Genomic DNA, 13,272 nt, shown 5'->3' with positions numbered 1-13,272 from the left:
CTTTCACTCTAGTGGTAGCATGAGATGGAGTCTACAACCCACACAAGTGGCTCAGGTAGTCCAGCTCATCCAGGATGGCACATCAATGCGAGCTGTGGCAAGAAGGTTTACTGTGTCTGTCAGTGTAGTGTCCAGAACACGGAGGCGCTACCAGGAGACAGTCCAGCACATCAGGAGAGGTGGAGAAGGCTGTAGGAGGGCAACAACCCTGCAGCAGGACTGTTACCTCTACCTTTGTGCAAGAAGGAACAGGAGGTGCACCACCAGAGCCCTGCAAAAGGACCTCCATCAGGCCACAAAGGTGCATGAATCCAATGAGGTGCATGAATTCAAATCCAGATTGGTAAATTTGATTTCCATCAATCATTTTTGTGTGATTTTGTCAGCACATTCAACTATTTAAAGAACAAAATATTTAATAAGAACACTTCATTCATTCAGATCTAGAATGTCATTTTTGTGTTCCCTTTTTATTTAATATACATATATAATCGATTTATCCATAAACGCTGAACAATGATCACTCTTTAAATTTTTACTGCCATTTTGTGCTTCTCCGATACCTGTTCCTTCTGGTGCCTATATCAGCCACTGTCTACCAGTGAACAAAACAGATGGTGGCTGGTACACCGAAATAGTTAGTGAATCGATGTGCATGTCACAAGAGTATTAAACTGCAGGCACATGCATAAACTGTTTACTTGCAAGGTAATTTAAATGAATGAATGTCCATTCTTATGTGAACAATGATGAATATCAGCAGACTCTAATGATATAACCAGCACCAGAAGATGCTACTATAGCAACAAAAATTTCGGCCTGCCTCTCAGACATATCGGCATGGATGTCTGAGCGACACCTCCAACTCAACCTATCCAAAACCGAGATTCTGATCTTTCCGGGCAACAATTCTCCTCAGCAAAACCTTTCAATTCAAATTGGATCGCTATTGTTAACACCCACGGCATCTGCAAAAAGCCTTGGGGTTTGGATAGATAACAAACTGAGTTTGAACCATCATGTTGCTGCGATCTCCAGATCCTGCAGGTTCACTCTCTACAACATTCGCAAGATTCGGCCTTTTCTCTCACAACAGGCTACGCAGCTCCTCGTCCAGGCAATGGTCATCTCCAAACTCGACTACTGTAACTCTCTCCTGGCTGGAGCCTCTGCAGTCACCATAAAACCACTCCAGATGGTCCAAAATATGGCAGCCCGTCTCATCTTCAATCAGCCAAAATACACCCATGTTACACCTCTTCTTACCTCCCTCCACTGGCTCCCGGTAGCTGCTCGCATTGAGTTCAAATCCTTGATGCTTGCCTACAGGGCTGTAAATGGAACTGCGCCCTCCTACATCAACACACTACTACCTACATACACTCCTACACGCTCTCTCAGATCGGCAAACGAAAGGAGACTAAAAATTCCTTCTTCACGGGGTCTCCGATTCCAATCATGTCTGTTCTCCGTTGTTGTCCCTGGCTGGTGGAACAACCTGCCCTCCTCCACACGACTAGCCGAGACTACCACCACTTTTAAGAAGAAGGTGAAAACCCTCTTATTCCAAAAATATTACAGACAAATTTAACACATACACATGCATACACATTTAACAAACAAATACAAAATGTATAAATACATTATAATTTTTCTTAGTCTAGCACCCAACACTCTCCGAGCATGTTCTTCAATGACAAGTCTAAGCCTTATCAGGGCTCCTAGTTTGTATACTTGATATTCTATAGAAATCGAACGAGAATTGCTGGTGTCTTCCCATTGTAAGTCGCTTTGGATAAAAGCGTCTGCCAAATAAAGTAAAATAAAGTAAAGTAATATAAAACTCCAACTCACTGTATTGTATAGAACATTTAATCTCATAGTGAAAATCAAATCAGGTTTAAAAATTAAAAAAAATTCTGAAACAGTTAACTCGCATTGAGACATTGTCTGCTGAACTATTATAAATGTTTTCATTTATCTATTATAAATCGAAAATACATGCATACTAAACTGCAAATGTTATCTAGATGCATGTTTTAGTACAGAGAGGGCAAACAGAAAAATGCAGGTTTCTTTAGTACAAAGAGAGGGAAGTTTCATCTGAAGTCCAGAGTGGATCAACAAAATATACAATTTTACAATAAAAACTAAATACTGAGCACACTTCACTTCTCCTCCTTGCCCTTTGTTTTCCTGTATACCATCTCCCTGAAGCTGGAGAGGATCTTGCTCTCTCTCTTTCTTCTTTCCTCCTGGTTGAATGAGGCCAGGGCTCTCTTCTCGTCAGCACTGTAGATCTGGTTTTCCTTTCTCAGACGCACAGCCTCCATTCGACGGTGTCTGTTGGGTTAAAAAGGTCATTAAAACATCCAAGTGGTGTTTATGCTACTAACAAGTGATCTGAAAATATGAACTCGAGCCTCATTACCTGCTACCGCTCATCACAAAACCAGACTTTTCAAACTCTGCTATTTCATCGCTGGTCAGTCCAATTTCACCTCTTCTGGGAATACGTTTCCCTGCTTTCACATACTCTGCCATGGCTGCACCCTCACCTGGCAGCAGGGCATGTCCAAAGCTGATTGAACAGAAAATATGCAAACAGTCTAACTCAAAATCTGAGAGCAACTGTCTTAATTAAAAGAAGCCCCTTTTAGACAGAACTCCCACTGCATTATCATTATGACGACCCCTCTTTATGGTGGTGACCACAGTATGCTCCTTTAAAATAAGAGGAGCTCACTCTAGGGGTTTGTCATCCTGGGAAAGGTGTGTGAGTGGTGCTTCTGGGCCCACAGTGTTGTCATCGAGGCGGGTCCTCTCCACCCAGATGTCGCCATTCAGGTCATCCTCCACAGACTGCTCACTGCTAGAGTCACTGGAGTCCTTCCGACTTCTCTTAGTCTTCTTCTTCTTTTTGGATTTCTTCCTGAAATGAATTATGTGGGAAGGTTCATGTTTAGTCACTGGGGTATTCATTATCTGTTGAAATTATGGTAAAATGAACCATATGGGAATTAGCACAGCTTGTTAAGCATAGTACACAGGGTACAATGTTACCAGCAGATGTACTAAGATTATTATCGTGTCACAATCTACAAACAAAACAATGAAAATTAAAATCAGAGAGACCCAACCACACATTACGTTATGGCTGGCTGACTATAACAAACCAGAAATATGCATACTATGTTGTTAGCGCCCATACAAAGATGTGCAGAATAAGTCCATTTTCCATACTCTGTAAGGAATATAATAATGCATTACATTTTGGGCAGCATCTCATGTGCTTTTCTCCCGCTGTTTATATATAATGGTCAGAAAGGGCTGTGTAAATGTCTTTAGTGTTGAATAATGTGTAAGTCATGTGATGTATGAATGCAGAAACTAATTTAATAACTAAATAAATGGGAGCTCGATACTACATCAGACAAAAATACTGTTATTCACAATAATGGACACTAAACTGTATTAAAGATCTTACTTTTTGCTTTTCTTCTTTTTTTTCTTCTTCTTCACTTCCTCATCTAACAAACACAAAACATGAAAGTCTCAGTACATTTTATAGTAAAAATACTGCACTCACATATACACAACTTTTTTCAGTCCTACAATATAAATACAATTATCTGAAGTGCATCACAATTTTACCCTTTAACCTTAATATTCTGACTTACCCGAGCATCCTTTGTAATATGCAAACTAGGGCTGCACAATTAATCGAATTTCAATCATGGTCCCGATTTTGTCTCCCACGATTAAATTAAGATGATTGTCTGAGATATTAAAAGTCCCCTACTATAAATTTTGTTTTGCTTTAATATCTGTCTTAGTGGTAACCAATTACTTTATCTGAAGTCTCTTTCCGAGATTCAGTCTTGGTGCAGAATTACGGCACCTTTCAGGAGAGCAGCCTATAGAAGTTAGTGGGCATTCGTGGAAATGACATCATCAACATCATTCACCAACTGGTTCTTCAGAGTCTCGCGTGACAAAACTTGTGCTCATTTTTACATCCAATCACCGAGCAACTGTAATGCTTCACACGTTTGAAGCCATGACGGTCAGTGGAGATAATGTTTTAGTGGAGGGCGGTGAAATTCTCTGGGAGGGAAAAGCATGAGAAACGGGAGGTAACTTTTCACCTTATGATGACATAAGAGGACAAATTCAGTTCCAACCGTTTAAGCCGCCGCTCTCTGAAGGGCGAAACAGAATAACCAAAGCAGTTTTAACACCTATCACCCTTTCTAGACACAGCAGGACCATAGACAGGCTAGGGGAACTTGTATTAATGTTAAATAATCTCACAAAGTGAGAACTTTCATAATAGGGGACCTTTAACATTTGATTAGCAGGTTTTGCTGCATAATAAATCAAGCACTTTCTCAAACAATAGTCAGCCAACCACCAGGGGGCGAAGACCGTATAAGCGTCAACCTCTTGGCTCGGGCCAAGAATTACAGCTCTAGTTCCAAATGCAGGACTTTTGTGCCGCTTACGGTTGTAATAACAAGCTAACAAAGAATCAATACATAACAATATGATTTTATTTAGCTATTTTTTATTATTCTATAGTATTCTTATTATTCGAGGTTTCATTTTGAACTGAAAGCCTTGTTCACCTACTGTTTTTTAAAATAGAATAATGAATAATCGTGATTACGAAATTGATAATTATAAATAATTGTGAAGCCCTAATGCAAACCCACATAGAGACAAATATGTAAAGGTTTGTGTCTTGCAAAGGTTTTCATGTGTCCGTGCACAAACTGTGTAGTGCTGTAATTTTTAATCTGTGTGTGAACTGTAAACTGTCACTCCTTATATGGGATTGTAAAAATATAATAAAATTATGATAGAATTTTGAGTACTCCAACAACACAATTATAAAATTAATAAAAACTTTGAAGGGTTGCCAGGTACACATTTAACTGTTTTCAAACCTTCTGAGTCACTTTCAGATTCGCTTTCTTCTGAACGCTTCCTACTCCTCTTCTTTTTCGATTTCTTCTTCTTTTTCTTCTTCTTTTCCTCTGGGACACAAATAATAATACAGAATTGTTTTATATTTTCCCACCACATACACTTATTAGTGACAATATAGCCAGTACAGATAGCACCCAGAACAACTCACCTTCTGAGCTGGAGTCCGAGGTGCCGTTTTTCACATCTTCTTCAACGGGGGTGTGTTCATCAGAACTGAGAGAACAGGATGAGTGTTCATGGTGATTTTCAAAAGAGATTTACTGTCAGTACAACAGCATGCACAGTATACCGTGTATTGGAATACTGTTTCACGCAGACCCCCCCCATAATGCGATTCACAAATATTGAACGATGTTGTGTGTGCTTGTGCGGTCTTACTCTGGCTCTCTGACCCTCGGCGAATATCCCCAGACTTCTTGTGACCCCAGTTCACCAATCCTCTCACGTTCTTGCAGTCGTCTAGCAGGCGAGGTGAAACAAATAGTGGTTACAAATCTTCAATGTGCATTGTAATAATGCGTTATTACGGACGTTTTGATCTACTTATTGGAGGTCACCTGGCGAAAAAGGCGTCTTGTCTCTGGCGTTGGTCGTCATCCCTCTTGTCGAAGTACTCAGACCGGGACCCCGGACCGAAGCGGTCCCTTTCCGACCAGCCGTGCCGCTCCCGGGACCTGGAACGACTGCGGGAGGCGCCCGTGCAGAACCGGGCCCGGCTGCGTTCTCGCGTGTCGCCCAGTCGGGGCCTGCCGTTCCGCTCCCCCCTCTCCTCCTTCACCGAATTCCGCTCGTATTTGGTGTTTTTCGCGGCGGGACTGGACCCCCGAGAGCGGCTCCCGTTACTGCCGCTGCTGGAGCGGCTCCCTCGCCTGCGTTTCGGGCTGACGGGTCCGGTGTGATGGTTCTCCGGCATTTCTGCTGCAAACTGGCAGATAAACAACGCAACTAGTCGGAAGCTAAATAGCCATGAATACTACTTCAACAAATCGTCAAAAAACTCCTTTCTCACTAACTATCCCCGTACTAACGACGCACTTTAAAATGCAGAGACTATATTTGAATCGGTGTGAGAGCGTAGTCCAAAACATCCGCCATGTTGATCGCAAAGCACTACGTCCCCACAGACAGACGATGCGTTCTAAAAAATTCAGTCCGTAATGAAAAAGTGACAGCGAACAGAGGTTCCGGCAAGACCCGTAATATGAGTACATTTATTTCAACCGCTGGTTTAGTGTACTAGTCACATACTTTGACAGTCTAATTGTTTTATTCAATTATAAAATCTTACATCTTAAAGAGTTCGGGGGTAAACGTCGTAGCGGTTTTTACACGAGTAAAAACCCAGCTTTCAGGCCAAGCTGCAACACGTACCAAAAACATTATATTTTGGAAATCAGTGAATTTTCTTTGGTGATGCAGTACAACATGAATTTATTTCAGCACATTATGCTTCACGAGCATTCACGGGTGGTAGTAGACTAATGGGCGAGACATTCGCCTATGAACCAGAAGATCCAGGTACAAACCCCACTTACTACGATCGTGTCCCTGAGCAAGACACTTAACCCTGAGTGTCTCCAGGGGGACTATACCTGTAACTACTGATTGTAAGTCGCTTTGGATAAAGGTGTCTGATAAATGCCGTAAATTTAATGTAAATGTACGAGCATCTGAACCAATAAGGTTTTGTCTCGAATCAAATTAAATGGCCCATCTTCTTAAGCAAAATAAGATAATTTTTATTGCACATAAACTAAAGAATGTTTGGGGAAATGTGGCTCGAAAGGAAAAAACAGACTCGTTGAATGTGTTCCGCTTACAAATAGACCGGAAGTGAGTTCTCGCAAATAGCGTTCCAGGATCAACAAGGTGATAAAAAAGGTTCCGGAGAAATAGCAGACATGTTATGAGTTCTGGGAAAAAAAGTCCGTACAGGAAAAAAAAGACCAGGAAAATGTTTCCGACTTCGATATAAAAAACATAGTTAAATTGTGTTCATCGGTATATATTTGAAATGCTAAAATTACATATATCACATAATAATACATCTCACATTAAATGTGAGCTTTTTTATGTCTGTTTACGGGGGAAAAAATCATCCTCAAAAGTTTTTTTGCACGTGGGCTGTTGTGAGAGGTACAGGAAATATAGGTCAAATATATCTAGCTAACAAAACGTTATAAAACACCGAAAAATAACCGCATTCTTGTTGTGTTGTTCTTGTTGTAGTAAACGTAGTCTGTAGGAAAAGCGCTACTTTTTTTAGGTAACGGCGACTAGAGGCGAATCATTTATTCGTCTTGAGCGTAATGTATGTGGGTTTTTCCCCCGTGTGTGTGTGTGTGTGTGTGTGTGTGTGTTTTGCTGGCATGCAGCTATGAATTTACGTTGCCTCATTAAACGCGTAAACAGACAGATCTGCGACTCCTGTTGGCGGCGCGCTGAGTGGCAGGTCGCTCCGTCTGGAACGAGAGTTGGACGCCGCGGTTCGTGCTCTGCTTGAATTACAGCCCTTTCTCATTGTTCGCCCGGCGGGTTCTCAACAGGAGGGCTTGGCGTCGCAGGTAACTCGCGCCTCACCGACGTCTCGGCGACCGCAGTTGAACGTTCGACGCGAGGTCTCGCGTCGCCACAATGCAGCGCTACGACTGAGCCGCACGCAAAGGCCGCAACCCGAACGAGGAAGCCGCTCCGCCTTTTCTTCCGTCACTTTTTGGAACGGCAGAAAATTCGATTTGATTTAAAGTTTCGGGGTGAAGGAGTAAGTGGAGACCCGCGACGTGCGACGTGTCCCCTGCGTGGACGGCGTTGGGGTTGCTTACTGTAGTAATGACGTCTCGTCGGATCCCCTTTCTGATTAAAATGGACAGAAAGTGTGCAGCTAGGCCTTCGCTGGCCCGTCAGTACTTTTATTGCAATAAACACGGCTTCGTGCACAACTTTGTTAAAGCGAAGTTGAGCTGCACTTTTAAAAAAAAAAATGTGAATTAGCCGGACTGCTGTTGCTCTTTATTAGTTTCAGCGTCGCGCCGAATAACAATGAGCCGGTGCAGGTGTCCGTTACACACACACACACACACACACACACACACACACACACGGCTGAAAGATGTCATATTCCTGATCGATTAAACTGATTTTAAGGAAATGCAGCTTTACTTCCATTCATGCACGCGTCATGGTTACATACGGCTTACCCAGTTATTGTTTTCGGTAAAATATCATTATATTTGTACAACAATAACGAGCAAAAATGAACGTTTTATGTATAATATAATAATAATAATAATGGTGATTATTATTGTTGACAAAATAACAATAGTTGTATTGTGCTGTGGATGCATATTTTATTCACAATAGAGCATATTAAACTGTTTAAACTGAAACAATGCACTGTTGCAAGAAACTAGTACAGTAATGAAATGTCTTGGACTTCTACTACCAAGCCATTCTTTTCCTGATCAAGAGTTAATCTGGATATGATCATATGTGGCTCCAAGGCCTGCGTATACATTTTTTTCCAAATTGCAAGCCTCAGGTTCCATGGGTACAACTGCACCGAAGTGGCATCAGAAATGTGGGCTGATAAAAATAAAAAAAAGGGTACATTTTAATTTTAAATTTTAATGCAAAACCACCATTTCCACTTTGCCTCAGTATACATTAAATTACATTTCTGAATAACATTCATATTTATGTGGCGTCTTCTTTACATGAATGTATCTTTGACCTGTATTTATGGACTGCACAGGAACCCATGTTCACAGATTTCTGGAAGGTTTCTATGGCCCATGCATTGATTTTCAGTTTTATGCAGATTGGTGAACCTCTGACCAGCTTTACTGCGGCAGTCATATTACTGACCTGTTAACACAGCTCTGCAACAGTTAAATTATACTGTGTTGTTTTTGACACCACTGATTGCGAATAAAATATACCTTTATGACACTTGCATATAATTGCATTCTGTTTAAAAAAAAATAATCTTGAATTGGGGTCGTATTTATTGTTAATATTTTCAGTATGAGATAAAGGCATGTATGCTAGGTGGATTGGTGAGTGAGTGTGTGAATAGTGTGCATCCCCAGAATGGGCTTCGGGACCCGCAACACTGATAGAGATTAAACAGTTATAGATAATGAGTGAGGGAGGTTTTTTTTTTTTTTTTTTATACGTTTATATTATACGTTTGGTTCAAAATTGTTTTTTTTTTCTTTTCCACAGGGATGTCGAGCCTAAAGCTGATCACTGCAACTGACACACAGTTCCCTGCTTCAGTCCTGAAGTCCATCAACGAGCAGCGGAATAATGGGTTGTTCTGTGACGTCACTGTCATTGTCCAGGACCGCAAGTTCAAGGCACACAAGGTCATACTCTCAGCCTCCAGCACCTACTTTCGTCACCTCTTTGCAGTAGCAGGCCAAATCATAGAACTGAACTTCATCAAAGCGGACATGTTTGAGGAAATCCTGAATTACATATACACCTCCAAAATCTGCAGAGTCCGGTCCGACAAACTGGAGGAGCTCATTGCAGCCGGTCAGATCCTGGGCGTGAATTTCATTGCTAATTTAGGTGTTCCGCTCTCTCAGGTCAAGGGACTGCCTGGTCTGTCTAAAGAAACAGTAGGCGGTGACCCAACCTCTGGAGAAAACCTGCCCATCATCACAGAGTGCTTTTCTCTGTCTGCAGAGGAATTCAACATACCTACTGCTGACAGTGATAAGGATGCCGGTGATGACGTTCTCTTTGTTTCCCAAACTGAGCCACTAAAAGGTGCGTCGAACAGCATACCCAATTCACCTGATGTGATTGATTTGGACCAGGAGGACGAATCCACGTCCAAAAATGATGTCAAGGCGACCAACACTGAATCCAAACCCTTCGTAACCAAGGAAACAAAAGTAGAGGATAAGGCCATGTCTGGGACGCTCCCCCTCTACAGCAGCTCCCTCTCTCCTCCTCAGTATCAGCCCGAGTCCACACACCTTACCGGACCAACGACTTATCCAGACCAAAGTGTCAGCATTCCCACCTCATCTGCAGGGTCGTCCGCTTGTGGCACGCCAGCTCAGGCGAGTAGCGTCCAGCTTGATCTCACCAGCTCCTCCCTACCTGTGGATGGCAAAGAAGTGTTAGGTGTTCAGAAGAAGAAGGTAACCACCATTATTGAGAAATCGCCCGACCGCCAGGGCAAGATAAAACTCACCGACCTATGCTTGTCCAGCACCAGTAACGACGTCGGGATGAGCATTTCACAACCGGCCATGACTTGCAAAAAAACAGTCTCTCTGGACAAGGCTTCGGAGATTGACTCGTTGTCAACCGGGTGTAAGATTTATGCCAACATTGGGGAGAACACATTCGACATTGTTCCTGTGAAGGAGGACCCTGAAGAGGGTGATTCCAGAGGCAACCCGGGTAGAAAAGCTCAAATGCTGTTAGCCCACAATGCAGCAAAAGCAGCTAGTATCTCTCCACGAAGCGGCCCTGGCAGGAAGAAACCAAAGGTGGATGCAGAGGACCACTATGAGATCATCATGGACGGCAAGACCTTTTATGTATGTGTCGTGTGCAAGCGTCCCTACGTTTGCCTGACGAGCCTCCGGCGTCACTTCAACACTCACTCCTGGGAGAAGAAGTACCCCTGCCATTACTGCAGCAAAGTGTTCCCCCTGGCAGAGTACCGGACGAAGCACGAGATCAGCCACACGGGCGAACGGCGCTACCAGTGCCTGCTGTGCAACGAAACCTTCATCAACTACCAGCTGCTGTCGTCGCACTGCAAGCAGGCTCACAACCAGGACCCGTCCGGCAGGAAGGAGAAGGAAGACACCAACAACAACCTGTACCGCCTGCTGCCCTACAAGACCATGCACTTGAAGAATATCGCATACGCGGCCGAGAACTCCGGCACGGTGCCCATCATCAACGCGGACGGCACCGTGCAGCACATCGACCCCGGCAGGTCACGCGTTTCCGGCCAAGGCCTGCCACCGTCGGGACAGGGCAAGATCTTGAACTGGAGCGAACTGTTCAACGAGCCAGAAGCGCACACAAGGCCGGTGGCGCACGTGCAGCCGGTGGCCAGCGCCCCCGTGCCTGGCGCCCCTGTGAATGCCGACGGCTCGCCGGAGTTCGAGTTCGTCATACCAGAGACATACTGAGTGGTATGTGCTGCCCGCTGCTCTGGGATTGGTGCCTTGTCATTTGGGTGTCTCTAGGAACTCAGCCGATGGGTCCAAGTCACACTTTCAATTACAGACCTTTAGATGTTCATGTGCTTTTATAGGAACCTTTGCGCACCAACACTTCCTCGCTCCCATCCCCACCCACCATTCTACTGATGACATTGAATTCTTTGCAAATATGGCAAATGTTAATGAATCCAGCTTGTGAAATGGTCATTCCTCTACATACTAATCTTGCTGTTAAATACAGTGCTTTTCCAACAACGATAATGACGTTGAAAGTGTCACCAGATTGTAATTGATAGACATGAAGGAATTGTTTAAAAAGAAGCCAGTTGTTTTTAATGACTTTTGATGTTTAATGTAACCTTAATTTTGGCTCTGAAATAAGTTCAGATATTGCACTACGCTTTGTGAGGGACACAAAATTTAAAAATTATTTTAGTTGTATCAGTGCATCTCAAGAAACTAATATCATGGGGAAACGATCATTTGTTTTCATAACAATTCAAAAATGATTGCTTGATTATTGTTTAGGCAGCAATAATCATTTTAACTGATTATTTTTGTGTGAATATTTTAAATGCTTTAATGTTAGAGTATACCATAGTTTAATAATGCTTATGTTGAATACAATTCTGGAATTTTGTACATAATCAGTCAGCTACGATCAAACAATTATGTAAAATTTGCAGCAAATGTACGTTATGTATCCGGCATAATTATCCACGTAAAACAAAAAAACATTTCACTTCATGTTTTCACCCATGTCATTCAAATTTTTTTAGATGCATTAGTGCGCTGCTTCGGGGTCAGGTTTTGTCTGTGTGGTGGAGAATGTTTTTTGTACAGTGTCTTTGATATGGGATTCAGTGGAGTGAACTAAAACGATTATGCTGGACATATGAATATAATGCCCAGATGAGATGGAACTTGTTTATGTAATAGCCTGCGTGTTTATATTCAGTGTCACTTTTTTTTGTTTTGGAGTGTGCAAATAGTGTTACAAAGTGTTTCATTCTTTTTCTTCCTTTAAAAAGGAAATGGATACTAGACCATTTTTAAAATACTACATATGGCTTCCCAATAAATAAATCTATAAATAAATAACCAAAGCACTTAAAAAGATTTGGTTAATTGAAGCTATATTGTCAGATTGGTTCAACATGGTAGCCGAGTGAGCTTTATTCCTCTTATGAAGCTCCTTTTTGAACTGTATGTAATTGTACCTTGTTCATGTAACACGTCTGCCATGTTTTATAACATATTTATTAGGTCTTAGTGCTTAACCAAATAAAACATTCAAGGAAATTGCTGTTTTTTACATTGTGTTTCTGTACAGTGCATCCAGAAAGTGTTCACAGTGCATCACTTTTTCCTCATTTTGTTATGTTACAACCGTATTCCAGATAAATTCATATATTTCCCTCAAAATTTTGTCACACAACACCCCATAATGACAACATGAAAAAACTTTACTTGAGGTTTTGGCAAATTTGTTAAAATAAAAATACTGAGAAAGCACATGTACATAACAATTCATAGCCTTTGCCATGAAGCTCAAAATTGATCTCAGGTGCTTCCTTATTTCCCTGATCATCCTTGAGATGTTTCTGCAGCTTAATTGGAGTCCTCCTGTGGAAAAATCAGTTGATTGGACATGATTTGGAAAGGCATACGCCTGTCTACAGTGGGTACGGAAAGTATTCAGACCTTACATTTTTCACTCTTTGTTATATTGCAGCAATTACCCAACACCCCATATTGACAGAAAAATACAGAATTGTTGACATTTTTGCAGATCCATTAACAAAGAAAAAAAAAGATCTTATGCTGTGACACTCGTATTTAATTCAGGTGCTGTCCATTTCTTCTGATCATCCATGAGATGGTTCTACACCTTCATTGGAGTCCAGCTGTGTTGGATTATACTGTGTTGGACTAGATTAGGAAAGCCACACACCTGTCTATATAAGACCTTACAGCTCACAATGCATGACAAATGAGAGTCATGAGGTCAAAGCAAATGTCTGAAGAACTCATTGTGGCACAGATCTGGCCATGGTTACAAAGAATTGTCCACTGCACT

At 42.1% G+C, this 13,272-nt stretch overlaps 2 protein-coding genes across 4 annotated transcripts; one reads left to right on the top strand and one right to left on the bottom strand.

Moving 5' to 3' along the window:
- Positions 1 to 1,854: 1,854 nt before the first annotated feature.
- On the bottom strand, positions 1,855 to 7,833 carry nkap (NFKB activating protein). 3 transcript variants are annotated; one of them, XM_028960800.1, is made up of 9 exons: positions 7,815 to 7,833; positions 5,550 to 5,917; positions 5,371 to 5,451; positions 5,141 to 5,205; positions 4,950 to 5,039; positions 3,488 to 3,530; positions 2,747 to 2,932; positions 2,432 to 2,581; positions 1,855 to 2,343 (listed from the first exon to the last, which is right to left on the bottom strand). In XM_028960800.1, the coding sequence occupies exons 2-9, from the start codon at positions 5,903 to 5,905 to the stop codon at positions 2,169 to 2,171; spliced, it is 1,146 nt and encodes a 381-aa protein (XP_028816633.1). In that variant the 5' UTR covers positions 5,906 to 5,917; positions 7,815 to 7,833; the 3' UTR covers positions 1,855 to 2,168. The 3 variants fall into 3 exon arrangements, with proteins under 3 accessions (XP_028816633.1, XP_028816632.1, XP_028816631.1); XM_028960799.1 differs by lacking the exon at positions 7,815 to 7,833 and adding an exon at positions 6,028 to 6,132; XM_028960798.1 differs by lacking the exon at positions 7,815 to 7,833 and having other exon boundaries at positions 5,550 to 6,143.
- On the top strand, positions 7,404 to 12,494 carry zbtb33 (zinc finger and BTB domain containing 33). The gene is made up of 2 exons (XM_028960797.1): positions 7,404 to 7,556; positions 9,217 to 12,494. The coding sequence occupies exon 2, from the start codon at positions 9,219 to 9,221 to the stop codon at positions 11,157 to 11,159; it is 1,941 nt and encodes a 646-aa protein (XP_028816630.1). The 5' UTR covers positions 7,404 to 7,556; positions 9,217 to 9,218; the 3' UTR covers positions 11,160 to 12,494.
- Positions 12,495 to 13,272: the final 778 nt, after the last annotated feature.

The sequence above is a fragment of the Denticeps clupeoides genome, chromosome 18 (genome assembly GCF_900700375.1).
Source record: "Denticeps clupeoides chromosome 18, fDenClu1.1, whole genome shotgun sequence".
In the NCBI taxonomy this organism is placed as follows: Eukaryota; Metazoa; Chordata; class Actinopteri; order Clupeiformes; family Denticipitidae; genus Denticeps; species Denticeps clupeoides.
This window is presented reverse-complemented; position numbering and strand designations above follow the sequence as displayed.